Source organism: Trichosporon asahii (genome assembly GCF_000293215.1).
Source record: "Trichosporon asahii var. asahii CBS 2479 unplaced genomic scaffold scaffold00050, whole genome shotgun sequence".
Lineage (NCBI taxonomy): Eukaryota > Fungi > Basidiomycota > Tremellomycetes > Trichosporonales > Trichosporonaceae > Trichosporon > Trichosporon asahii.
The window spans coordinates 700,147-726,719 of NW_014040874.1; the positions used below are offsets into that span (position 1 = coordinate 700,147).

At 60.3% G+C, this 26,573-nt stretch overlaps 7 protein-coding genes and 1 non-coding gene across 8 annotated transcripts; 5 read left to right on the top strand and 3 right to left on the bottom strand.

Annotated features, from left to right (window-relative positions):
- Positions 1 to 1,688: 1,688 nt before the first annotated feature.
- A1Q1_01497 (DNA-binding protein cre-1) lies at positions 1,689 to 4,017 on the top strand (the record flags this gene model as incomplete). Its single annotated transcript, XM_014324536.1, has 3 exons — positions 1,689 to 1,931; positions 2,011 to 2,178; positions 2,227 to 4,017. The coding sequence occupies 3 exons, from the start codon at positions 1,689 to 1,691 to the stop codon at positions 4,015 to 4,017; spliced, it is 2,202 nt and encodes a 733-aa protein (XP_014180011.1).
- Positions 4,018 to 7,177: 3,160 nt separating this feature from the next.
- A1Q1_01498 (nuclear protein) lies at positions 7,178 to 9,902 on the bottom strand (the record flags this gene model as incomplete). The annotated part of the gene is made up of 5 exons (XM_014324537.1): positions 7,178 to 8,175; positions 8,213 to 9,015; positions 9,101 to 9,556; positions 9,615 to 9,702; positions 9,812 to 9,902. 5 exons carry the CDS (start codon positions 9,900 to 9,902, stop codon positions 7,178 to 7,180), a joined length of 2,436 nt encoding a protein of 811 aa, XP_014180012.1.
- Positions 9,903 to 14,644: 4,742 nt separating this feature from the next.
- Positions 14,645 to 16,781, top strand: A1Q1_01499 (uncharacterized protein; the record flags this gene model as incomplete). The annotated part of the gene is made up of 5 exons (XM_014324538.1): positions 14,645 to 15,032; positions 15,104 to 15,307; positions 15,361 to 15,621; positions 15,671 to 16,047; positions 16,095 to 16,781. 5 exons carry the CDS (start codon positions 14,645 to 14,647, stop codon positions 16,779 to 16,781), a joined length of 1,917 nt encoding a protein of 638 aa, XP_014180013.1.
- A 1,623-nt stretch (positions 16,782 to 18,404) lies between these two features.
- A1Q1_t351 lies at positions 18,405 to 18,488 on the top strand. The gene has a single exon. It is a non-coding gene; the product is annotated as a tRNA-Asn (tRNA).
- A 1,033-nt stretch (positions 18,489 to 19,521) lies between these two features.
- A1Q1_01500 (uncharacterized protein) lies at positions 19,522 to 20,601 on the bottom strand (the record flags this gene model as incomplete). Its single annotated transcript, XM_014324539.1, has 3 exons — positions 19,522 to 19,941; positions 19,995 to 20,507; positions 20,554 to 20,601. 3 exons carry the CDS (start codon positions 20,599 to 20,601, stop codon positions 19,522 to 19,524), a joined length of 981 nt encoding a protein of 326 aa, XP_014180014.1.
- Positions 20,602 to 21,027: 426 nt separating this feature from the next.
- Positions 21,028 to 22,198, bottom strand: A1Q1_01501 (homoserine kinase; the record flags this gene model as incomplete). Its single annotated transcript, XM_014324540.1, has 3 exons — positions 21,028 to 21,258; positions 21,326 to 21,430; positions 21,482 to 22,198. The coding sequence occupies 3 exons, from the start codon at positions 22,196 to 22,198 to the stop codon at positions 21,028 to 21,030; spliced, it is 1,053 nt and encodes a 350-aa protein (XP_014180015.1).
- A 690-nt stretch (positions 22,199 to 22,888) lies between these two features.
- A1Q1_01502 (small nuclear ribonucleoprotein E) lies at positions 22,889 to 23,421 on the top strand (the record flags this gene model as incomplete). The annotated part of the gene is made up of 3 exons (XM_014324541.1): positions 22,889 to 22,915; positions 22,964 to 22,996; positions 23,125 to 23,421. 3 exons carry the CDS (start codon positions 22,889 to 22,891, stop codon positions 23,419 to 23,421), a joined length of 357 nt encoding a protein of 118 aa, XP_014180016.1.
- A 483-nt stretch (positions 23,422 to 23,904) lies between these two features.
- A1Q1_01503 (uncharacterized protein) lies at positions 23,905 to 25,821 on the top strand (the record flags this gene model as incomplete). Its single annotated transcript, XM_014324542.1, has 1 exon — positions 23,905 to 25,821. One exon carries the CDS (start codon positions 23,905 to 23,907, stop codon positions 25,819 to 25,821), a length of 1,917 nt encoding a protein of 638 aa, XP_014180017.1.
- Between the last annotated feature and the right edge of the window lie 752 nt (positions 25,822 to 26,573).

Consider the following 26,573-nt stretch of genomic DNA (forward strand, 5'->3'; position numbering starts at 1 on the left):
CTCCGGCTCGCGCCTGCGGTCCCTCAGACTTTCAGGTCAGGTCCCAGGTGCTGCGCTAGAAGCGGCACTAGATGAGTTTATTTTGGCGCTGAGCCAGCTGAGCCAGCTGAGCAGGTGCGCATGGGGCCACTCCGGGCCGCGCGTGGCCCGTGGACTGGCTGCGACAGATAGCGCGCGAATCGTTATCGAGGTGGGCTCCGCGCTCTCCGCTTCTGCCCCAGCCCATTGGCCCTCCATCGAGCACTCGTGCACTATATGCGGTCGTGCTTGCCCATCTATCCAGCGTGCCCAGACCGATGACCGGGCGCTACTCCTCAGATCCCACGGTGAGCGGACTCGAGTACGACCGTCCGCACGAGTCTCCGCAGCTATCCCGATCCCCGGGGTGAGGGATATGTGCTGCGGTCGCATATCGCTGTGGAGACCATAACGCTGTAGCTAAATGCATGCTGATAGCTGATTGCTCGTGCCCCGATGCGGGCAGGGGACAGGGCCAAACGGTTGTCAACTGGATCGATCGGTGCGCATATGGGCATCGCTGTGCCCAGCGTGCGCAGTGTAAGCAGACCGATGAGGGTTAGTATTGGACAGATTCCAGTGATCCCAACGACGTAATGGTGAGTTTAGGATTTATGTTCCGGCGGCTCGCGGCTCCGATGGTGCGACGGCCGACCAGTTCCGTCGAGATGGAAGCGCCCACCCAGCGAAAGCGAGTAGTGAGCGATGGAGCCATGGCAGCCAAGGATGGCGAGCGACGAGGTCAGGTCATCGGGTCAGGTTAATCGTCGTCGGCATGCCAGGCAGGTGGCCCAGTCAGGCGGTAGGAGGCAGGCGGCAGGCGGCACAGGACGGCACGACGGCAAGTGGCGAGTGGGCTTCGCGGCCTCCAAGGGTCAGGGCGGGCGCGCAGAAGGACAGGCGAGGGCAGGCGAGGGCAAGAGGGCGCAAGACGAGACAGGGAAAGGCGGGGCGCGGGCGCGGAGCCTCATAGGCCAAGAGACCACGAGGCCACGAGGCAGCCAGGGCCGAATCTGCCCCGATCACCCGCGAGCGCAGTGTCGCAGTGTGTCGTCTGCCTCCACGACACACGTTGCACGTTGGCAGGGTGACTGGGTGGTGACCTGGGTCGTACGGGTCAGCGGGCCCTCGGGTCTCCTGAACTACCGCTCGACCACAAGCCCCTATCCCCCCACCGCACCCCAGGTCCATCAGGTTCGCGCCCCGCGCTGAGTTACCATCACCGATTCCACTGCCGCAATCGTTTTCCTTGGTTTTCACTTTTCCCAACATCTCTCTCTCATCCAGCTGCTGCTCGTTGTTGTCACCTCCCATCGCATCCTCACTTCCAACTGCGCTCGCTTCAACTCGGCGTCGTCGGTCCGTTCTCACACTTCGCCCCGCTGGATCTGTTCCTCTCGAGGCAAAGGCACGAATCGAGCAATCAGAATCGCCGCCCTCGCTTGGCCGCCTCCGTTTTTCCTTATCAACTAAGCAAGGCCCGTTGGCGCCCCTTACGCCCGCCGGCCCTCCCACCCACTCCACCCTCGCTCTGCCCAAAACTTGCATATTGGCCCCACACCGTCAACTAAACAAGTTTCCTTTCGCTCTTATTCATCCATCCACTCCGTTTAGCATCCATCCATCCATCTCGTCCTATCGACACTTGATACATCCACCACCACCCTGCCATGTCGCAGCAACCAGCTACCATGGCATCGGCAGAAGCATCCTCCAACTCGAACAACAGCGGTGAAAATCCTCTCGCCTCGCTTCCTACTCCCGTTCCAGACCCAATCACGGGCCGTCTCGACCCCAACGACCCAGCGGTCAAGGCGCTCACCGACGCGGCTCTCAACATGGACAAGAGCAAGATCCCCAGGCCGTACAAGTGTCCCCTGTGTGACCGCGCGTTCTACCGTCTCGAGCACCAGGTGAGTTTGTTTTTGGCTGCGATACGGGGACTGCGCGGGCCCCCCAATTCTTTCCGACGGATAACTGACATTACCCCAGACTCGTCACATTCGAACTCACACCGGCGAAAAGCCTCACGCCTGCACCCACCCCGGATGTGACAAGCGCTTCTCTCGTAGCGACGAGCTTACTCGCCATGCGCGCATCCATCTTCCTCCTGCCACCGAGAACGGCTCGAAGAAGGCTGCTCGTCACGAAGAGGACGACGTACGTAGAAACAATAGCGAACTCTATTTCAGAACTGACCAGTCACAGCAGCACCGCGAGACCGACGAACGTCGAGGACACCTCCCGCACCTGGGACCCTCCTACGGCATGGACTTTGACCGCCACGACTACGCGAACCCGTACCTTCCCCCGCTGCCGATGAACAACGGTGGCGGCGGCTCTGGAATGAACGACATCTCAGCCCTTGCCGCGGCCGCTTCGGACCAGCTCTACGAGCTTGAGCGTCACGAGGCGTTCCGCCGTGCCGAGTATGAGCTTCGCCACCGCCAGATCGCCGCGGGGGCGGGCCGCACCAAGAGCAACGGCGGCAGCCCTGGCGCTTCCGGTGCTTACGGCTTCTCCAACGAGCGGGATCGCTTCACGCAGGGCGCTCCCTCGACCCCTAACGGTGGTCAGGTCGTCTTCCCAGTGTCTGCCCCGCAGCCTCCCACAGCCAACCACCCTGCTGTCCCCGCAGGCACTCTGGCTGACCCTACGTATCTGCTCCCCCCCACCTGCTGTCACGAGGACTGCCACAAGAGCTACCGCAAGCGCCTAAAGGTCGCTCGCCAGACTGCTGCTTGCCCCAACTGCCTGACGCCCGCGCACCACGCCGGCGGACACGGTGGACACGGCACGGGTGGCGCCGGACACGGCCCTGCTTCGGGCGGTGGCAACGACCACTCGAGCAACTCGAGCACGCCCAAGGAGCGTTCCAACCTGGGATCGTCGGAAGACTTGACCAAGCTCAGCGGCAACGGCCCGTCTGGCAACAACTACCACCTGCACCATGCCAACCTGCAGCAGCAGCTCGCCCGTTTACAGCAGCAGCACACGATGTCGCTGCAGAAGGGCAGCGGTAGCAGCAGCCGGTCATCGCACCACTCAAAGCCTCACCACCACATCAACCCCTATCCGGTCAACATGCACAGTCACCGATCGACTCATGCTTCTCTTGCGCCCTCTGCTGATGTTTCTAGAGCCGCCAGTCCCGAATCGGATGACTCGTCTGATGACGAGATGCACCCGGGACACCGCTCTGTTGAACTTCCCCATGGCAGCCCTGTGCTTGCCGGCATGCGGGGCATGAACTTATTCGGTGCACGTAATGCTGCGACCGCGCCCGTGTCGATGAATGCGAGCCCGGTGACATCTCGTGCGCCCAGTCCGATTGAGGGCCACAGCGCGTCGAGCGGCAAGCATGGACACGGGTCGCACACTGCGCGTGACGCCAAGAACCGTTCTCACCCGTACGGCCACCCGTCTCACCACCACCACCACCATCACCACCACTCGCATCCGCACAGCTCGCACGGATCGGTCCCCAACTCTCCGCTTGTGAGCGCGACGAAATCACGCATGTCGCCTCCCAAGCTGCCCGAGCCCCACAAGTCTGTCGAGGAGATTCTGAACTCGAGTGCGATCCCTCCCCCTCCACCTCCGTCTGATCGCACTCTTCCTCCTCCCCATACATCGGCGTCATTTTCGTCCGTTCCCTCGGTGAGCTATTCACTGTCGGTTGGATCGGCGCACGGTAGTCCTGTGGGATCGCGTGCGTCGTCTCCTGTGCACACGACGTCATCATCCTCCCAGCACTCGCAGCTTGCTCACTCAGTCCGCGCTGCGTTTGGCATGACTCCCATGTTCCGGGGATCCGAAACACCGTCGACGGTGACGACCAACCCGTCGCCCAAGAGCGTCATCGGCCACTCGTCGCCGCCCCCGAAGCTCGCCCCGCTGAGCGGCGGCGCGCACCAGTCGGACGTCAAGCCTTCGCTCCCGAGTTTCTCGCGCGGCCCGAGCCCCGTGCACCTTATGGAGCTGGACGGACAGGCGTAAAAGGCCGAGCTGAGAGAGACCTCTTCCGACAAAACTGCTACCCGAAACCCACAGTGTTGTGCGACGATCTGCATAGAATACGATGATGTGTGTATGGACACTTTCCCTTTCTCTCCCCACTTGATACAAACATCCTCTTTGATAGACTTGTGATTGGTACTCTGGTCATGAATAGATGCGAACGAAGTTGAGCTGCAGTGGAAGGTCGGGAACAGGAGGCACTGGAGCGTGGTGGGACGGCGTGGTGCGCGCGTTGTGTCAGCTGCGTACATCTTGATGCGTAGGAGCAGACTGCGGGCGGTGCCGTATGCGCTGTAGCATGCCAATGTTGTCTAGGTGTGCCAAAAGTAGATCACGAGTCGGCATGTTCCGCTCAAAATGGCAATGGCAGTGGTAGTCGCCGTCTTGTCAGCCGTTCCATCAGGCGTCCTAAATAGGTGGGGACGAATGATGACGCCGCCATGCCCGGCCCTGCTTCTCGCCCTGTGCAGGGAAGCTCGAGGTCCAGATCTAGACGAACAGGAGGCAGGCAGAACTGGAGTACGGCAGAACCACTTGGCTGACGCTGACGCCGACGCTGATGGGGGTGGATCTGGCGTACTTGTGTGCCTCCAGGTTAGGCAGGCATGTGCATGGTGCATGGTGCGGAACAGGGTTCGCAGGGTGTGCGTGGAGCACTGTAGCGCAGCCCCTAATGATAAGCGCAGACCAGGTCAACAGGTTCGCCATAAGTCGTGATCGGCGTACACCGGCCTTCTCTCTTCCTTCTTAAGTCTCGGCATAGGAGTTTAGTGTAGACACTAGCAGCAGGCCGGGGAACGCGGGGAGGCCCAGTCCCAGGCAGTGTCTGGGGTCCTTTAGCTTGTGGCCGAGCCAAGCATACCATGCCGAGCTGCTCCGTGCCCGCCCCGTGCCCGCTCCGAAACCGGCGCGTTAGCGGCGTATGATGGTCACCAAAGGCAGCTGCAGCGCGTGCAGCGGGATTGCGGAGTATATCTGCGGACGCGATGAGTGATTAGACATTGAGCAGGTTCTGGACCAAGGACGTCTGTGTGCCGTGTGGCTGATCGAGGCAGAGGAGATCCGAGGTAGACGACAGGATCAGGACGAAATGAGCGCCGACCCGAGCGGTAATCAGCGTCTGAGCGGCTGAGCGGCTGAGCGGCTGAGCATCTGAGCGGGGTGGGGTATCGCCTATCATGAAGAACGTGGACGTGGGGCCAGGTCAGCGGCTCATAGCCCATGGTCCGTGGGCATGCACACACTGGGCACTAGTGTCCGTGTCCCGTACGTCCGAGCGACCCAAACTGCTCTGATGCCGTCGTCCACGGTCCCAGCTGACCAGGACGAGGATAAGTGGGGAAGCACATAGCGCCAGAGTGGAGGATAAGGAATAAGCGAGATAGCCAGGCCACGACCCCACGCCAGCCCGGCGGCTATCCTCGCAAAGGGCGGGGGTCCGCGTCCCGTTTGTGCTTTGAGTCGAGTACTCAAGAAGAGCGCGGGCGAGGCGCTCCGCCAGCGCGCCCTAGTTAACCTAGTTCCCTGTGAAGCCCTTCAGTGCCGAGAAACGCCTCGACGCCTCCTTTCCTCTTGGGTCCTTGGTGCATACGGTGCATACGGTGCATGCCGGTCTATCGGTATACAGAGGCTCGGGGCGTACCGCTGCAAACTGGGTGGGGAATGCAGATGGTTGGGGGGGCTGAGACAATGCGAAATGGCCAGATCCACTGCCACCTGCCATACCTGGCGGACTGGCTGCCAGCCCCGCGGATCTCGCATGCACTCAAAGGTATGGCGTGTAAGGCGCTGTGGTGCTGCCCACGTCCGCTATCGGGGTGTGGTCGTGTGCACACTGCTGCTCGATGCGGATAAACCTTGTGCGTGGCTCAGCCATCGCCATTGCTTACTACTGAGTGTGGCCATGGTGTTTGGCAGCAACGCTGGCTGCACACTGAGTACGGCGCCACGAGACGCGGCGACGTCCCCGCACCCTGTCCGTTGCCTCGGCACGGGGCCCGCCGTCAGTGGCTCCTATGAAAGCGAAACGAGCCAAGTCATGGCTCCGAAAGACTCGGGATATGCGAGCAACAATGATGCTGGGCCGAGAGGCCGAGAGAGTTCGGAGACCCCTCGTCGAAATTTCTGTCGGCGGCGAAGTCAGCATCGTAACTCCCGAGGCCGGAGGCATGGACACGCTGCGGGGATGCGGGGTTCCGCCCATCCCTCGCTCAGTCGCCAGACTCGCCAAGCCCTCCGTCCATACCAAGACTAGGAGGCTCCGAAGGGCGCCACCTCCTCACTCCCCGCTGACGCTCGCATCCGCCCCAGCGACGCCGAGCGGCCTTCAGGCTAGTGGAGGACGATGAGTGGTCAGTAGTTTCGCCAAGACCAAGAGCGGCGGGCGGAGCGACGATGACGCGCAGTGCGAAGATTTTTCGACCACGACGCGACTGACTTGCCCGCTGCCCTTTGACAGAGCGGCCAACTCTGCAGGCCGACATTGGGCAACACCTGCTCAAAGGAGGGTGCTCCGCTCGGCCTCCGCCAAGCGGGCCGCACCAGGTCACAGCACATCCGTTCACATGCATGTAAAGGCACTACTGCGCTGGGCGGGCACCCGTCACCCCGTCCCAGCCAGAGCATCAGAGCTTGCAGAAACCTCAGCGACTATGCGATTAGCGCAGCGTTCTCGGAGAAATTCACTCCGTCTCTTCACAATCTCGCTGCTTTCTCGGCCGTCACAGGCCGTACAGGCCGTTGATCGCCCGTAAGCTTGCGGGATCGTCGATCGCGCCCCCTTCGCACCCGGTTAGTCGTCATGCTATGCACCACTCACCTGTCACTCTGACTCTGGCGCGACCGAGCATTCACCGAGAAACTCCAAACACACGCCACGGGCCACGGACGGACACGGACGACGCGGAGAAGTGTTCCGTGCTCTGCTGGCTCCGCATGTCGCCACATGGCCCCGAGGCTCCGCCCTCACGTTGGCGACACGAGGGCTGCGCCGCCGCTGGGCCTCCACCTCCGCATCACTCCAGATCTCCGTGGGGTCAGTTTGCGTTCCTGTCGATGTGATGTGCAGATCATCATAGAGTACATGTTACAAAAAAAGATGAGAAACTAAAGATCGTCCAGACAACCCCTCACGCGACGCTTACATGGCGAAACCTTCCTGGCCCGGGGGCAGGACGCCGTCGGGTCCCATCCAGTCGCCGGTACCCTGCAGCGCGATGCCAAGCCACTCGTCGAACTGCGCCTGGCTCATGCCGCCGGGCTTGAGACCGCCGCCACTCTTCGAGTTCGTTCGCCGCGGCAGGGCGCGAAGCATCGGGACATCGACCGGACCGTTGGACGATGGTGAGGGCTCGCTCTCGGGAAGGCCCGGGATCGAGATGCGACACGCGCGCGAGAACTCGATGAGAAGCTCGGCAGAGCGGTTACCGGCTGGTCGTCGCGTACCAAGCTTGCGGAGGACGAGGATGGACGCGCAGAGACCCTGCAGCGCAATCTGGAGCACATTGTCGCTGCCGGCGATGGCATTCGAACGCACGTGAAGAACGACACCGATCAGGCCGGCACCGGCTTGCGTCAGCTGCGAGATCGCGTGAGCGCCGAAGAAGTCGAGACGGCCTTGACCGTCGATGATCGAGTAGGTCCCGATAATACCAAGAGCCGATTGCGTGATCTGTTGCAGAACAGCCTGCTCTTCGGCGGTTCCGCCTAGTGTGCCAACTTCGGAGCCCATAATCTCAGTGAGACGGTGGCGGGCAGACAGCAGTCGGATGAACTGCTGCAAAGTAAACACGCGGGTGCGCTGGAAGAACCGGACGCTGTCAGAATCGGCGACGGTCGTGGGAGAGAATGACCAGTCACCCACGAGGCCGTCCGTCACGTGGGACAGCAGCTCGAGCTCGTCTTCGATCCGGTACTTGCGAGGGCCAGTAGCCGACACGAGGTCGATGAAGTTCATGTTGGTCTCGTCCGTCTGCAGGACGATTCGGTTCACCCGACGAACGGTTCGCTCCAAGACCATGTGCAGGCGGATGCCGGCAACGAAGCCGGCCATGACAGATGGCCGGTCGGCAGGTTGAGTGCCGATACCACGCTCAGCCGAGATGTAGACGTCGTCAACGGGCGCGGGCTCGTCGAGTTCTGAATGTCAGGTTGCTTCGCTGGCTTGCCAACTCACCAATGTCTCGGAGACGCAGCATGAGGGGGCGTCCGTAAGTGCAGCTCGCCTGGACGGTCTGGCAGTACAGAGCCCAAAGGGTACGCTTCTGCTCCTCGAGGTCAACAGCGGAGAAGTTGTACTCGTCCTTGCGACGATGCAGACCCATGTCCATCGCGACACTGACAGCCTGGCTGAGGAACGACCAAACCTGGTTGGTACGCGCGATACCCTCCTGGACAACGGAGAAGTTGAACAGGGCCTGAACGATGGCGAGATCCGAGCGTTCCGAAGCAGTCTGAGCGATGATGTCTTTAGCGAGGGATACGACCTCAATCGCAAGGGTAGTACCCTTCGAGTTGGTGACTCGCAGCCTCTGGTCAGGCGTGTAGCGCGACGACAGCGCGCAGATGGAGAGGACGAGGGCGACGAACGACGGGTTCTTGCGGTATTCTGGGTCGACGTAGTGCTGCATGAACGTGGGCGCATGCAAGATCGGCCACAGCAGATGCGAGATCGTAAAGTAGGAGCGAACCAGGTTGTCAACGAGGTCGCTGGGAATCACGTTGGTAACGCGCTCCCAGATGTACTCGTCATGCGAGCTGGACGGCGAGAGCGCGCTGGTGGGGTCCTGAGGAGTGATGGTCTCCAGAGCATTGGTGCCCTCGACGTCAACGCCGATGGCGCTCGACAGAGACATCCACTGGTCTGTAACGTTGCCATCGTCCAGAGGCGAGTTCCACTGGTGGCCGTTGACCTTGAGACGCTCCAGGAGAGGCATACCACTCGAGGGGCCAAGCCACTTCGTCTGGCCCTCAGAATCACTAGAAATTAGCCGTTAGTCACGCACACACGACTTACCGGTAGAGCAGATCCTGACCCTTAGTGTTGCTGGTGATGCCGCCCGACTTGGTTGCAGTAGGGCTAACGGCACCCATGACGCTGGGGTCGTACATTGACGGCTGAAGCGTGGCGTTGACGCCCGACATCATCTGCTGGTCTGGAATGCCCTGACCGGGCGTCGGAACGCCAAACGAGTCGAACGACATGGGCGGCACGTAGTTGCTAAGCGTCGGGTTGGCCGTGGTGGCCATTCCGTTGACCGGGGTAGGGGCATTGTTGACAGAGCCAGGGGTTCCCATGGCAGCGTCCGGAGCGGGCGTCGCGTTCACGTTGGGCTTGACGTCCCCCATGTCAGAGGGAGGCGACGTATCAGAAGCGGGCGCAATGTGAGCAGCCACACGAATCTGGTCCAGTTCCCTCCGCGAAAGAGAAACGGACGCCGCCGAGGCCGAGCCGGACGAGATGCTTGCTAACAGGCTCTCGAGATTGCGCAGCCTGCTCTCGACATCGCGGTTTCGAGGCCTGTGTGCGTTAATAACCTCGGTCTTCCTTCCTCCTATTTTTCCTGCGGCAAACTTACTTGGGACGAGGGCCACGCTTCAAAACCGGTGCATCGTGGGTACAGGTGACACCGGCTTCGGCACAGTTGCGGCAGGGGACCTGCTGATCTGCGGATGTCAGTGCTGTTCAGAGGCAATCATCGGCGTACCACAACGGGCTTTACGTTTGCGACCTGGGGTTGTCAGCGGCTGATCCATCGGAAAAATGGCCACTTACATCTGTCACAAGCACGGGGGACCCAAGAACGGGGAGCCTTGCCACTGGATGGCTCTTGCGAGGCAGGAGCAGCCAAGCTCTTGTCGGCCATCTTGAGCGAGGCGGGGGAAGTGGTCGACAAGGAAGGGGTCAGGTGGACAGCAACGGCTGGGGTGAAAAGAGGAGCCGGAACGTCGTGTGGTGAGGTTGGACGGGCGCAGGCGAGGGCTTATGGAAGTCGATGCTTTGCTGTGTGTGTGTGTGTGGTGACAACCAAGAAGGACGCGATTGGCGACTGCGAGATGCTTGGTGATGTGTTGAGTAGAGGAGTGGTGGTGGTGAGCGGAGTGCTGAGTAGGCGGAGGACGCAGCAGGCGTAGGAGCGAGAGGGAGGGAGCAGGGAGCGCAAGACAAGTCAAGGCAGGGAAGGCCAGGTAAGAAAGGGAAGGGAAGAAGGAACGGTCCGTTGCGTCCAGGTGCCCCGCCCCACCTAAACGCCCCTCTGCCCCCACCTCATTCCGGCCCACTTTGCTTCCGCTATTACCTCCTTTAGAACCTAGCGTCGATTCCTTAATGAGACGCCTGACTCTGATGCAAGCTGATTAGTCTCGGAATGGCTCGTTTAAACCTCGCTTTTCCCCTCCTCTGTTTGGCTGCCGCCTCTGCCGCTTGGCCTGGGCATGCTGGGCAGCCCCAGGCAGTCCAAGCAGCTCTGCTGCTGCTGCATGCTTTCCAGGGTGACGTAACCTGCCACGGCCGAGAGCACACCCAGCATCCCAGCGGCCACCAAAGATTCACCACCACCGGCGTCCGGCATGTGTGCGGCACAGTCGGCACTGCGACTCCAAGCTAATCACAGCATGGCACCTCGTGATCCACCCAGCCGCCAGTTTCCCCGCGTCCGCCCCTCATCCCTCACCCCGGGACCACCTCAAAGGTGCCTACGACGCCGATTCGCAGCTGTTCTTCCGTATATCCACTATCGTGATCGTGAATGGCTCCCCCTCATCGTGCTGTCCATACTGTCCCTACCACCCCCCGGCGACCCACCGCTGCGGAGTCGTCCAGAACCACATGTGCCAGACCGATTAACCGGAGCCCTCTGATCGCTGGCAGGCTGTAAGCGAGGGCGGGGTCGAGGAGTCGCAGCCGCACGAATGTCAGGCGCACACCCAATCACTCGCGAGACATCGATCAGGACCCCACTCTCCTCACCAATGCGGGCCCAGAGCTTGCACACTTCATGTGGACAGGTGTTGCAACTGATATAAGATCCTTCAGATCGAGACCCAGCGGACCGATTCAGCCGCTGGCTCCGCTCGGCGCCATCTCTGATCTGATCCGACTATGTTCCGGCTTTGCTCTGCTTCCACCACAGCCAAGCAACCAAGAATTTGGCTCTCTGTGGCGTGGGGGGATCGACGGGGCACCCCCTGCCAAGAGGTGGTTGGTACCGACCTAATCCGAGAAAACTTTGCGATGCCACACCTCTGCGCCTCTGCAACGCTAGCGACTGACAGCTTGTGCATATGAAACCAGATGCGGCAGTTTGGCTTAGATTTGGCTCAGCACTGAGCCCCAGCGTACCTGGTGAAGACATCGCAGGCCTCCCATTGGCACGATCGCTGCCGCTTGAACTGCGCTAGCAAGCGATGATTTGTGCCTAGATTCTTGTTTACATGATTCTGATTTGCCGTGTCTTCTGATCACCTACGAACCCAGCTAACTACTGCTACAGAGTGGCCAGCCTGGCCCGTCAGGTCCGTCCCCCTTCGCCCAGGAGCCAATGCAGTTGCACCCGCGTTGCCCGCAAATTGAACATTGACCACGAGCCTGTGTGCAGTGCTACCTACGTAGCCTGACGATTGGTTCTGCTCCAAGCCCTCACAATGCCCTCTGAGCCTTTGGCCCTCAAGCATTCTCGCTCAGGGGCCTCTGCAGTTGTGCGAGCGCGCTGTGGGTTTTGGTGACTCCCGAACCATCACGACCTGGCTGAAGATCGGCAAGCTTTCCGTCGGTACTCTGTTCCGCTCTTCTTACACACGGAAGCCGCCCCATGCCGCCCAGCTGTTCCTTCGGATCCGTTTCTCAATTGTCAGAGGGGCATTAGGCTCACGCCCGCGACCCAACATCAACCCACGAACGGAATGGCACCCTCCTCGGGTCAACGTTCGGAATACCGTTCCAAAGTTGTCAAGAACGACAATTCAGACGTGCAAGATGGGTCATCCGTCGAGCTCATCAATAGTCGTCACCCTTTAGTCAGACGTACTGGGCCGTGCCACTCGCAGTGTGCAGTCTGTCACTCTGCGCCTGGCGCCTGACCAGTGCCGCCTCGTGAGCGTAACATCTGTGCAGCAGGCCAATCAGCGCATCGTAGAGCCGCAAGGGCTCCCAAATTCGTTTTCAGCTCGTGATCGCTCCGCTCGCCAAGCACTTCCAGATAAGCGAGATCGATCCCGAAGCCGCGAAGCCTCACGCAGGGGCACGGTGGATGAGTGAATTTCTGAGTTTCCCCGAAACCTCGGTGGGATGCCACACCGCTGAGCTGCATGGCTAGGCCGGTGCCTGGGCAGCCGGGGTCACGTGAGGCCTCCTAAACCACCTTCCCACTCGTCACAGTCTGTCAACTGATGTCTTCCCGCATTGCTTCGTCACTCTCCTGCCCAACTACTCCGCAAGACTGATGAACGATTCATGCGTCGCCACCGGAAAGACAAGATGCCTGCCTATCTCGCCAAGACTCCTCTTCCTCGCCTTGCAAGCTTCTAGACTCCGCAAGGACACTGCAAAGTGGGGTAAGCCTCCTGAGAACGGGCCTGCCCGTGACGCCATACAATCACGGCCTGCATTGCTAAATGACGCCGCAGAGTGCCGAAAGTGTCCGTGTCCATTCCAAGCCTGCTAAAAGACGCGAGACAAGACGGCCGTGCAGGTCCCTGCGGCTCTCGCCGGATGCTGCATTTGCCACCCGTCCGCAGCGGCAAAAACTGCACAGCAACTGACAAGTCGGCAACGAACCCCTCGACGCCCAACGGCTTCTGACTCAAGGATGGGAACACTGATGAAACTGAAGGGCACGCCCGTGACCTCTCCCAGACTCGCCACAGACCTTGCCAAGAGTGGCGAGGAAGACATCTCTGACCACATGATGCCTCATTTTCAAGCCGCCCCTTCGTCGTTCTCTGAGAACCTCGGGCCCTCGACGTACAAGCTGCCGCTGACACGTTTCAGGAGCTTCGGGAGCGCCGAGTGTCTTCTGGCCTGCGCATCATGCGAATCGTGCGGAGCACTTTGCGGAGCCGGCAATCTTCGCGACTCACACGCTCACGAAGCAGGAACCGGGACTAGACTGGGAACGCAGTTCGCGCCATCTGCTACAGAGATGCCGCCCGAACACCGCTCCGCTGTACCACAGGCCCTTCCAGAGTACATGACGCAGGGAGCCTGCAAATCTTGCCAACAGCTCTCCGCCCAAATCTGGAACGCACAGTGTGAACATGTGAGTACCCGGTGATTGTCAAGCCCGCCGAGCTGCGCTGTGCTTCCGGTCCGGGTTCCTTGGGCCTTGACAATGAATGCTTCGGCTGGATCGGCTTACGAATCGGACCGGCTTGGCGCTCCAAATCAGGCTGGCTGGGATGTTGGCGGATTCCCAAAGACCCACGGTGTAGTTCAGATGGCCGCGAGAAATGCCCTCCAGGAGAGACCGGCTGAACATCTGACGAGGCTAGGGGGCGCTATTGTGTGCTGGAAACAGTCCCCAGCCGCAGGTCGCAGATACCACAGGTTGGTCAGTCTTCCAGATATCAATCCTAGTGCCTTCATTAACCCTCGCCTGCGGCGGTCGAAAGAGGCGAGGGCGGTCTCTTCCTCCGCCGAGCCCCGTGTGGTCCCCACTCGCTTCCGAAGCGGGGGTCAGCAATGATTAAGCTGCGGCGTAACGCAGAGGAGGGAGGTGAGGATTGCGCCATGGCTGATGTCTGCGCGGGGGAAAGCGGGGGAGTGGGGGATCGGCTTATCGGCTCAGACCTGCACGGCGCAGGTAAAGCTACTTCAGAGCGGTCTCGTGACCGTTAAAGAGGGGTACTGATGAGCCGTGCCTTTGCAGAGGGGTGACTGGAAGGGGCCGCGCTTTGGAGACCCACGTGTGACGGCTGCAAGGCACAAGGTTGACGATAGGGTGAGCGCGACAACCCTGACACGGCAGAATATGCACCAAGATCAGATCATCGCTCACAGTGACTCTGATGATTGCACAACCCAAGAGCCGACGCTCCAACGGCCCACTGCTAGCGAAAGCTCACCTCTGGATACAGCAGACGACCAAGTCTCTCAGCGAGACTTGACTAGCTCGCTGGCTGCTTCAACCCGCTCCATCCTCCGGTGGCTCCCATGCGATACCTTCGTCGACCATTCACAGCCGAGCGCTCCTTTTACAGATGACCTGCCATCGATAGTTCACAATCTACTCGGCCATCTGATCTCTTGGCGGTCGAGCGCAGTTAACATGCTGTCAACAAACACGTCTCCTTCAAGTACATAACCTGCCCGATGAGGCGTAGCGCTGGCAGCTGCCTCGCCGCAGATCAGCCTGCCCCGCAGCTCTCCAGCCTCTTCTGAGCCGCAAGGTTAGCCGCACACCACAGTGCCCAGCAGAGCTTAGATATCAACTGCGGCAGTATTACTGCCCTAGCGCGCAGTGAGATCACAACAACAGAGGCGATCTGGCGGCCGGTCCAGACTTCAGCGGCCGACTGCCGCGATTCTCACCTGCCAGATACCTGTGCTCACAGTACTTAATAGCTCGGAGGGCTTCTGACGCTTTTCTCACCTCCCATTGACCCCTCCAGCATGTCTCACACTGCCAGCGAGAAAGGCACCCCTCCCTCTGAGCTGGCAACTGATAAGGCGTCTGATCGCCAGATCGAGGATGCCGTTGCCGACCTGAACTTCGATAACAAGACCGCCGAGCGCAGCGGTACGGTGGGCGTCACATCCGAAGACACCTACAACCCCCTGCGCCGCCTCGATAAGCCAGCGCTACTCGCCGATGTCGACAACTTCGTCGACAAGTTTGGTCTCACTGAGCACCGCGACGTGTTTCGCCGCGGTGCGCTGGTCGCCCAGCGTCCGAAGGAATATGCCGACATCCCCGAGCTCTCGGACGCGGATAAGGCCGACCTCGCCTTCGAAGAGAACCACATGTGGAAGAATCTCTCGCCTCGCCTCATCTTCTGCGGTACGTCCCCTTGACTTGTTGGGTCTCTGACAGCCGCAGTCCTCCTCTGCGCACTCGGTGCTGCGACCCAGGGCTGGGATCAAACGGGAAGGTAGGCCGTATGCTGCGCATAGGTATCGCCAAGCTAATAGTCAGCAACGGAGCCAACCTTTCCTTCCCCGCCGAGTTCGGTATCGGCCGCACAGTTGGCGAACCTGGCGGCGAGCGCGATGAGTGGCTCGTTGGTCTGGTCAACAGCTCCGTCTACATTTCCTCTGCTCTCGTCGGATGCTGGAGTGAGTACAATATGCCCGCCCCATCATGCACGCAGAAGTGCTGACCGCCTCAGTCTCCGACCCTCTCAACGAATGGCTGGGTCGCTGCGGTGAGATCTTCGTCACTGGTCTCATCCTCATTGCCACCCCGATTGCGTCTGGCTTCACCCAGTCATGGCAGGCATTGATGGCTGTCCGTTTCGTCATGGGTATCGGTGTCGGAGCCAAGGCTGCCACCGTTCCCATGTACTGTGCAGAGCTCAGCCCGGCCCGCCTCCGTGGGGCTCTGACGATGGGCTGGCAGCTGTGGACAGCCTTTGGCATCTTCCTCGGATGTGAGTTGTGGTTGCTGCGGAACCGTGAGAGTCGCCGCTGACGAGCTAGTCTGTGCGAACGCCGCCGTCAAGGACACGGGCATGATCGCGTGGCGGCTGCAGCTCGGCTCTGCCATGATCCCGGCTGTTCCGCTCACGCTCGGCGTGCTGTTCTGCCCCGAGTCGCCGCGCTGGTACATGAAGAAAGGACAAATGGTCAAGGCGTGGCAATCGATGCTCAAGCTCCGCCGCAGCGACCTCCAGGCCGCTCGCGACCTGTTCTACGCCTACTCCCAGTACGCCGAGGAGCAGAAGGTCGTCCAGGGCCGCACCTACGTCTCGCGCCTTACTGAGCTCTTCACGATCCCCCGTTGCCGCCGCGCCACTCTCGCCGGCTCTGTTGTCATGATCGCCCAGCAGATGTGTGGCATCAACATCATGGCCTTTGTAAGTCTTTCAGCTGTCTGGACCCGGAGATAAAGCTGACGTTGCAGTACTCGTCCACCATCTTCAAAGAGGGCGGCTACACGGACACGCAGTCACTCTACGCTTCGATCGGTTTCGGCGCACTCAACCTTGTCTTCGCGCTCCCCTCGCTCTACTTCATCGACTCGTACGGCCGCCGCTCGCTCCTCCTCGCGACCTTCCCCAACATGGCCTGGACGCTGCTCGTCGGCGGTCTCTGCTTCCTGATCGAGCCTTACGACCCGGACAGCGAGATCCGCACCGGGATCGTCGCCTGCTTCGTATACCTGTTCACGATTGCGTACTCGCTCGGCGAGGGCCCCGTGCCGTTCATGTACTGCGCGGAGATCTTCCCCCTCGCGCAGCGCGAGCAGGGCATGGCGTGGTGTGTCGCGTTCAACTTCTTCTGGGGCTCGGTGCTGTCGCTCACGTTCCCCCGCCTCTTGCGCGAGTTCACGCCCCTCGGCGCGTTCCTCTTCTACGCGGGGCTTAACGTGGTTGCGTTCATCTTGATCTTCTTCTTGGTGCCCGAGACGAAGCGCCTCACGCTCGAAGAGATAGATGCCGTCTTCGCCATCCCCACCCGTAAGTTTGCGGCTCACCAGCTCAAGAAGACCCTGCCCTACCTCTTCAAGCGCTACATCTGTGGCGACAAGAGCGCCGTCTGCCCGCCTATCGTGCACTTAGCCGAACCCCCGAACGGCGGTGAGGTGTAGACCAGTATCGCCCTTGTCGCAATGAGGCAAAAAATCACAATCGTCGCTCCTTAGAATCCGCCTCAAGTTATAATCACAAGTTGTACAGTATCTCCACGTATATGCAATCGTACACCTCTACCTGACGGAGCGCAGCGAGAGTTTGCTCGCTATGCGCTTGATCTTCCGTCCAAATCCCCGCTTCGGGTACGAGTTGACTTTGGGCACGTCAATATCCGTGGGAGACAGTGGCCCCAGTCCAGGCGACAGCGGCATGGGTCTGAGTGGGAACGGACGGGAGATCTTCCTTCTTTCGCCAATACTCCCCGCTGCGAGGGAGTTCGACGAGTTGAACGAGTTGAACGAGCGCCGCGGGGAGGGTGAGGGAGCGGGCGAGTCACGCGGCGAGTCAATACTGATTCGAAGGTCGGAGCGGGAACGAGCGAAGAAGGGCCGTCGTCGCCGCAAGGGTTCGGCGGAAGCACTGAGGCGTAGGGGACGGATCTCGCCAAAGGTCGAGGAGCAGGGGGGTGGGCGGAGAGATTCGATCGAGGGGCGGGAATGGGATAGCTGGCTGCTGTGGCCGATCCGGCTGGGGGGTGAGCTACGAGGCGTTCTGAAGTCGAAGGAGCTCGGGGAGGCGTCTAGCCGGTGCGCGCTGGGCGAGCCTCGTGGCCGGAGTGGGCTGGGGGAGCGATGGAAGCTCAGCGAGTCTTCGGAGAGGCGGTGTGGCAGCAGCTCGTCGGAGGCGAGATACTGCGTCGAAGTGCGCGGCGTCGATGTTCCGTCTGGGAACCCCAGCTGGCCCAGGACATCGGAGCCGACTCGACACTCGACGACGAGTCGACCAATGTGGCTCAAAACGGCGTAGCGCTGCGCTGCCTCGGGGTCTGGGGGAGGTGGCGGTATATCCTCGCCCAGCGAGACAAGGGAAGCGTAGGCACCATGCACGCCGCGCTATCTGTTAATAGCCTTCCCAGTGACGAACCCACCTCCTCGACGAGAGATAGCGCGGTACACAGCCTCTCGAACTTCGGCAGGAGTGCGTACTCTTCTGGCGTGTAGAAGCTGTTCGTTTCCGATTCTCGGGACATGGTGAGCGTGGTGGTCAGTAGGTAGGAGGCTGGACTAAACGTCAAAGAGACAGAATGCGCATACTTATACAACGCTGACGACGGTGTGGGCGGCGACACACACACACACGCACACATGCTGTGCGGGACAGTGCTGTGGTGGAGCGGTGGTGCAGTGCCGTGACAATGCGGACGGGCATAATGGCCTCCCGTGATCGACCATCGACGACTGGGATCGACGGTTATTGTGGGGGTGTGGCGCCCTCGTCAGAGCCAGGGAGTCGGGCGCGAATGAAGGCGCTTCGACTAATGACAGCATTACACCTCCTCAGTGGTAGTGGGAGAGTACAAGTGAATCGGGAGCGGGGAACCGATAAAGGTTACGCCGAGCACGATGGATACTCGTCTGCGTGCCTCCATACCGACGTGCAACAAAGCAGAGCCGCACAATGACACAGCTCTGCTGTCTAGGGCACCAGAAAAAACCGCCTGACGCCCATTCCGCCACTCGAGCAAGAGCTGAAGAAAGAAAAGCAGGCGCGCGCGGTGTTCTACGTGTCTTCAAGACATCTGCCCTATGGCTCAGTTGGCTAGCGCGTGGAGCTGTTATCCCTAACAAACTCCGAGGTCCACGGTTCGAGCCCGTGTGGGGCAGCAGCTTGTCTCCTGCAAAGGAGGCGACTCTTTTGGACGTTTTGGAGGTTGGAAGAGTGAAGTGATTGGCGGACAATGGTGCGAAGATGGCAAACTTCAGTGTGGGTGATGGCCCGGTGGAGGGCGGTGGAGGTCCATTGTTCTGCGCATGATTTGGTGTCTGATTTCGAAGCAGACTAATAAGCAGGCATCTGTTCTGTATGTACAGCGCGCTTCCTGTCAATGCCCACAGGCATCGACTTGGCGTGTCCTTGAGCCGATTGTCTGTGATCAGAAGGCGACGACGTCGGACCGAAAGACCGATGCCAAGGTCCCAAACTTCCGCCACTCGGCAATCAACGCCACGCCTCCACTACTGCGGCAGTCACCGTACGCTGCCTTGACTCACTGGAGGCGCTGGGCGGCCGCCGCACCGCTCAACTCCACCGTCACCGTCGCTGCTGATAGAATCGCGAGCCGGGCATCAGTCCTGCTTGGCCGTGATATGGTAAGGCCCCTGCATGCGGTCCTGGCCGCTCCTGCGCAGACTCCTGCACACGACCCGTGCAGCGTATCATGCCCTCGTCACTGGCGGCCCGTGCGCGCGCTAAGCACCGAATCGCATTCGATCTCGGGATTCCCTGTCAGTGTCCTGTAATGTATGTTTCTGTGTTCTCCCTGTATCCTGAGACGCGTCCTGCAATGCCAAATGCGATGTATCCATGCCAGCTCTGTGCGAGCCCATGCGTGTCTGTGTGTAGATATGTCTATGTCGTGTCGTTCGTGTCCTGTCGTGCAATCGGGCAATCGTGCTATGCGTCCCTGCGATCCTCGAATCCCTGGCACAGGCCTCCTCATGCTTCTTCTCTGCTCGGTCGTGTGCCGACTTGCAACTTCGCCCCTGGAGTGCCCTTGTGCCTTGAGCCCGTGCAGCGGCTTACGCCAGGCCGTCAACATCAGGTGCAAGCGTGCGCAAGCCCAATGCAAGCGCTCGAGCGCAGCCGGCGCCGGATACGCCGTTATCGCCTCCACTTCCAAAGTTCAGGGAATGCCGCCTAGTTACTGTCGTTGGTCTCCTCCCACTGCCATTGCTGCACGTCGGCGCGCACGCGGGCAGTGCTGGGCGCGTCCTCGGGCTCGTCGTCTGCAAACGTGTACGGCAGCGTCGTGGGCGTGTGCGCGATGTTTGTTCCGGGACCGGGGCTCTTCAGGTGCGCTCGGCTGCTGCTCCGGCTCGGGACGGCGGGGAGGGGGTCGATCGGGCTCGGCGGGGGGAGTTTTGGCGGGCTGCCCGGGAGGGTTTGGGCGACTTTGTGTGTCTCCGGCGGGGGTGGTGGCGGTCGTGGTGGTGGGGAAGGGCTGGCAGGGAGGGCAGGCTGGGCAGCGATGGCAGTGAGCTGGGGTGGCTCTGGCTCGGCGAGCGGTGGGGGATCACGTCGTCGTCGGCGAACTCGTACGGCAGGTGCAGCTTGCCACTGTTGCTGTCGTCTGAACTGCGGTTGTCCTTCCGCGTGATGCTGCTGCCGACACCGGCAGCGATGAGGTCGGCCGCGCTGAGGATCCCGCTCTCGGGGCGAGGCGGCCGCTTCGGCATCGGTCGGTCCATGAACGACGCATAGTCGGCCGGCTTGTGTTTCGGCGTCTGGGCGGCCGGTGTCGGCGGAGTCGGGCCGGGCGGGGGAGGCGGGGGAGCACTAGGCGCCGCGCGGAGGAACTCCAGCGAGGCGATCAGGTCGTCGCCCTCGTCTCCTGTCTTGCCAAAGTCGAACCGCTTCTCTGACATCGGGGGCGTCAGTTTCGATACGTCGAGCGAGGAAGCCGAGTGGCTCGAGATCCGGTTGTCGAGCGGGTCTGGGAGCGAGGGGAGCGCAGTTGACGGAGGGTTGCCGAGCAGGTGCGTCATGCGCAGGTAGGACGGCGTACGTCGCGGCCCGTTGTTCGAAGACGATGGTGTCGCTGGCCGCGATGCAGAGGACAGCGGCTTTGGCCGACCTTCCTTCACAATCTCGTTCCATGTATCGCACACCTGCTCCCAGCCATACTGGACGTAAGCGATGCGTACACCGGGCACGGGTGAGATGACGAACCTGGTCGATGAGCTTGTCGAGCGATGCTCGCAGACTGGCAGACGACATGGTGTCAGCGCCGGTTGAACTTTAGATCGAGATGGATGACGAGCGTGAACTGTGAAACGTCAAGAGTTCGTCAGAGGGGGAAAATAAAGGGGTAAGCAAGGAACGGAGACTGGACAAGGAGGTCAGGTCAGTTGTTGCTCGGTCTTGAGCCGATGAGTTTATAACATTATCAGTTGCGCACCGACCGCCAGTTGAATGTCCCTGGCGGAGGCCGAGTCGCCAATCCAAGCCCATCAAGTCCCAAGCGCCCACTCGGGCCGTCCATCTTGGCTACGCCGCGTGCGCTGCCACTTGTCGCAGATAACCCTGTGCCCTCCTCCCCACAACCACTCACCCCACATACCTTTGTTCCAAAATGTGCCCTATGCATAATAGTGGTGGTCTATGCCGTTTTATATCGTGGTGCGCGCAAGCAGCGGCTGTGGCTCACGCCTTGATCTCCTCGCAGGTGCTGCCCTTGGTGTCGACGTCCAAGACCTTCCAGTCAACCTGCACTCCCTCCTCGGCAAATATCCTTTCGATCTCCTTGGCGATACCCTCAAAGTTGTCCGTGGCCAGCGCAAGAATCGTGGGGCCAGCTCCTGACAGACAGATACCGCACAGGCCAGGGTGGGAGGTGTAGGTCAGCTCGGAAAGGATCTTCTGCAATCCAGGAATCTACTTTGTCAGCTTGCATTCCCCACAAGAATACAAGAAGCATCGGCATGGCGCCGAGGACACTCACAAGAGGAACACGGTAAGGCTGGTGAACGCGGTCCTTCATAGCCTCGTAGATGAGCTCAGCGTCAGGAGGGGAGCGGGCAAGCGCGGTGGTGAGTACCGCCATGCGCTGGAGGTTGAACACCTGACGTCAGTGAGGTTCTTTCATTGACAAACTCACCAGGTCCTTGCGAGAGTAGGTTTCCGGGAGAACGTTGCGCGACTTGGCGGTGGCGAGCTCGAAGCGGGGCATGACGGCGATAGCCTTGATCTCGGGAGCCCAGCCAAAGCGGACATAGTGTCCGATGCCGTTAGGGGCCTGGGGAGGGTTCTTGCCCCAGTCCGGTCCAGCGTCGGCGGGGTACTCGGGAAGGACCTCGGCAAGCGGGACGGAAGCGGCGGCGAGGTCGGCAGGAGGCAGCTCGCGGAGGTACGAGCCGACGAAGCCACCGACAAGGGCAGCGGTGACATTGTCCGGGTGGCGCTCAACCATGAGCGCAAAGTCGAGGAGACGCTCCGTGGGCAGGTTCAGGTTGCCCAGGAGGTTGCCGAGGAGGACACCAGCGATAACGGCGGCACCCGAGGAGCCGAGGCCACGTCCGAACGGAATTTCATTGTGCGCGTGGATCTTGACACCGCGGGGGAAGGTGTCAATGCCGTTCGAGCGGAGGACATAGAGAGCGACACGAGTGAGGAGGTTCTTGTAAGGGGAGAGGGGGACGTTGTCGCTGTCGAGACCGGAGTAGGTAATGACGGGAAGCTCGTCACCCTGGCCGTCAGTCGGGATGGACACATCGAGCGCGAGCGAGAGCGAGAGAGCAATGCCGCACACGTCGAAGCCGGGGCCGACGTTGGCAGTGGTCGAGGGGACAGTGATCTTGTACTGCTTGACCGACATGGCGAGCGTTGCGCGTTGATGAAGGCGGACAAGCGTCGGAAAAGTTAATGAGTCGAAAGACCAAATGCCGGCCCCCACACCGACAACCCAAACTGATAGCCGCGGATCATTATGACCCGGCCGAGTCGATCTTTTGTTACGTGCGGCACCACACGGCGGCCACATCAGCCACAAGAGGACCAGGCGCCATGCATTCGTCACATCTGGAGGACGAGGCGTCCCGTATCGGGCTTCACATGCATGCATAAAACGCATGCAGCAGCTTGAAGCAATGCATATTCCGGAGAATCGGACACTGTGGTTGCGTCAATAATTCTTTCGGATGTCCGAAGTCTAAGAGCGTCATTACAACAGAGTTGCCGGCCATTACAAACTGCGGTATCTCCTAATCGGTTCAATTAGCAGGGACAGACATTTGTTATCTATGAATACATCAATTCGCTTTTCACTGCATTTATCCCAAACCATCGGCCAGGGCACGCTACGAGCTCACTCCTCGATGATGATCGCGCGCGACCACCTCAATCTTTGTTGTCATAGCCACCTCCACCCTTCCTCGATCCAGTCCCGTTTCGCCTCGGCCCTCTCACGACACTCGTTTCTAGACGTCTGAAGAGTCTACGACCCCGCACGTATCGATCGCATCCTTTAGCCTGGCGGCAGTGACAAGAACCAGGAAACTTTAGCAAGATGTCTGGACGAAAGGTGATGGTTCAGGTGAGTCACAGTTGTGGAGAATCCAAGAGACACATCTGACGCCCGCAGCCCATCAACATCCTCTTCTCTTTCCTCCAGAAGGTGCGCATCTTCCCGAATGCTTTTGCTAGCGTGATCACCAGCCGTTGTTTCTCTGGCCCATGATTGTTGTGCTGACATGATCCACCTGTCTAAATAATCGTTGCTCACCCTTACTTCATCGTCTCCAGCACCAACGCGTTCAGATTTGGCTGTACGACAACAATGAGTTCCGTCTGGAGGCGTTCATTATTGTGGGTTTGACCTTGCGTGGACAGCGAGCTGACGGCCAGGGATTCGACGAGTTCATGAACGTCGTCCTCGACGAGACGGAGGAGGTGTACGACTGCTCGGCCAAGCCTGGAAAGGAGGTTAAGCCTCGTCGGTCACTAGGTGAGCTTCGACAGTATGGCAATGCGCTGACTCTTGCAGGACGAATCCTCCTGAAGGGAGATAACATCACGCTCGTCCAGCCGGTTGGAGCGTAGAGCGATTGTTGGTACGATAGACGGCGATGATCGATCGATGTGGGCTTTGGACTGGAAGCAGACTGTATGCATGACCCGTGAAAATGTCGTGGTGAGGACTGTGAGATGGCTGATTGTCAGGTTTGCTGTCATCGTCTCCAAAGCGCAGCGGCGGCGCCGTGACGCGGGGCACTGGATGGTGTCCAGTGGAAGATGATTCATCGGCACGTAGCAACGTGTTGACGGGGCGCAGGGCGTGGCGGCGAGGGATGTGACGACGATCCTCACACTAAACACTCTGCACCCGCTCACAGCTCCCAGACATCCCCGTCCGCTCTCCACGTTGAACTCGACGGCCTTAACTTGTTCTCCATTGTTCTTCCCCTTTTCATCCACTCACTCGCTTAGCTTTCCATCATGTCCAGCCTGGCCCACGCCCCATGGCGAGCAACAACTGCGCGACTCCCTGGCCCAGCAACAACATATCACAATCCGCCTCCTACAATGCCTCCCGTCTGGGTTCCACGCAAGGAGCAACCCTCAAATGCCAGTGAGATCAGGGACAGTGTGGTCAACAACCGCGAAGACGTCGTGAGCGAGGTCCTCTCCCACCTGTCTTCAGGCGACCTTGCCACCTGCATGCGAGTCTGCCGTCTGTGGTACAACGAGGCTGCACGGTTCCTGTATCGTTCTGTCAAGCTTGACCACGAGACGATGTCTTCCTTTCTCTACGGTATCAGCCCCTTGTGCGACGACGTTGAGCCTTGCAGTGCAACTATGACAGAGGGCATCTGGAAGGACTGCGATCACGATACTGCGGAGCGCCTGGCCATCACCAGCCGGCCGCGCACCTTCTACAACTTTAAAGCACCACTGCTCCGCTACGTCCAAAGCTTGACTCTCTGCTCGCACCATCGGTGCGCCTGCGCCCCATCAGGTCCCTTGATTCACCGTCTCTTGTGCAACCTCAAGCTCCTTCGCGTAGTCCGCTCGGTGTGCGGCTGCCCTAGCAGCTGCGCAATCAATGCCCTGTGCGACTCAGCCGCTTGCCCGTTTCTGAACTGCCTGGCCGACAAGTACGTCTTCCGCAACAATGATGGAGACTGCGGAGCCGCCGCTTCAAGCAGGCTGGACCGCCATGGCTTCCTCTATGACGTCGAGGGCCGCGACAATCGGACGACCGTCGTACTTCCCCGGACGCTCGGTCTCTTGCACAGTCACGGCTCTGCCGATATCGCCTTCGGCTCTGCTCTCAACAGGGCGACATCCCTCAAGATCGTCTTTGCTGACTGGGAAGGATGCCGCAGCCGCCCGAGCGCAATGACCATCACCATCAAGGACGCCCGTGTGCTTCTCAGCACTTTGGCAGATCTCCTCCGATCGGCCCCACGTTGCCACGAGATCGTCATCTGTGGTCTGGAGAGGTTGGAGTTGGCTGAAACGCGAGGCGGCGAAGCAGCTCAGATTGACGCTGACGACCTCCGCTCCCTGAAGAAGCTAATCGAGGACCATATCCGCAAGGCTGTGTGGGTTCAGCCTGTCCTTCCGGACAGCATGGTTCACTCTCACGACCCTCATACCGGTGACATCGTGCTCTCGTTCGGCAGCATTCCCCATCACGGCGGCGGGAACTCGAACCAGTCGGCAATGCAGGGCGGAGGCGATATGAACGACGCTCTCCCAGGCGCCGGTATCCCTAACCCTGCTGCCTTGTTCGACAGCGATGTCGACATGAGCCACGCTTCCGAGAACGACGGATCTTCTGAACACTCTGACGCTTCTGCCAAGACCGAGGACGACTCGAACAGCGACAGTGATTATGAAAGCGCAAATGGAGAGGACAGCGGTGAGGAGACTGACTTGGAGGATGACGGAGACGGCGACGCCGAAGACGAAGACGAAGGCGACGGCGGAGAGAGTGATGCCCACACGGGAGAGGTGGAGGACGAAGAGGACATGGAGCTGGAGGCTGCGTCTCAAGAGCTCCTGGCAGCCCTGGCTTCCGGTTTCATCTTCGGAATCCCTCTACCACCTGCAGGAGGACCCAGCACTCAAGGAAATGCGACCAACGGTGCAGGAGCTGCTACGACTACCACTGCTAGCACTTCACCTCCAGCTGCGGCAGATGCCGCCAGCGAAGCAGCTCCAGCCTCCGCGTCGGACAGTTCAGCGAGCAACAACAGCGCTACCAACAGCGGCGCTGGCAACGCGGGCAACACCAGCGCACCGACCCATACCGCGAACGGTGCCACTGGCGCTAATGCGACACACGGGCCGGTGAACGGTCAGTCGCTGCTGGCCGCATTCCAAGAGTTCGTCACGTCCCTTACGCGCACGAAGCCGTTGGACGGACAGGTCGTCTTCCAGACTTTCGACGAGTACCTGGCGGACGACGATAGTCGTGGCGAGCTCAGCCTGTAAAGGCTCGTAGGGCAGTGTCCATTACCAGAATAAATCGTAGCGGCGTTGTAGCATGCAAAAGCAGATGTGCAGAAAATGGCGCATGTGGCCAAAGCGCACCCCGCCGCCACTCGGCGGGCCATGACGCCATAGGGCATGATTCGGATGGAGGTTGGGCAGAGTCCCTTAATAACATGGAAGTCGCCGCAGACGTCGCCCCCGCGATCGATGTTTTGGATCGGGCAGATCCGAAGCCGAACAAGAACAGATCTGCCAACAGGTCTGATCGTTAGGAAGACAGCTCGTATCCGAGTCGGGGGAAGCACAGGTGACAAACCGTCCGAGTTCCGGCTGGGATGCGGCATCAGCATGGTGCGGGGGTGGCGCTTGACGGCGGTCGGTGCAGGCTGGGAGATTCCGAACTGCAATGGTACCTGTGCGCCAATTTCGATTGAATTTGACCTGCAATGTCAGGGTGCATTGCTGTTCTGGACGACTGAACAAACTGCAGAGGGGCCGACAGCATGCATCTCTGCAGAAGTCGGGCATGCAGCAGACGCCGCTGGACTTGGTGGAGGTTCTATTTTGTATTCAAGTCAGGTGAGCAAAGCACGACTAAAGGTAACTTTCCGCTGACGGGATTACGAATCGCAGCAAGTCGAATCCAAGTCGGGTGGTCGGTGACTACTTTGAGCCTTGCACCACCAGCACCACCGTACGCCGCCGTACCTGTCCTGCCCTCAGCCGCAGAGCTCCGCTCATGCCGCTCGCTG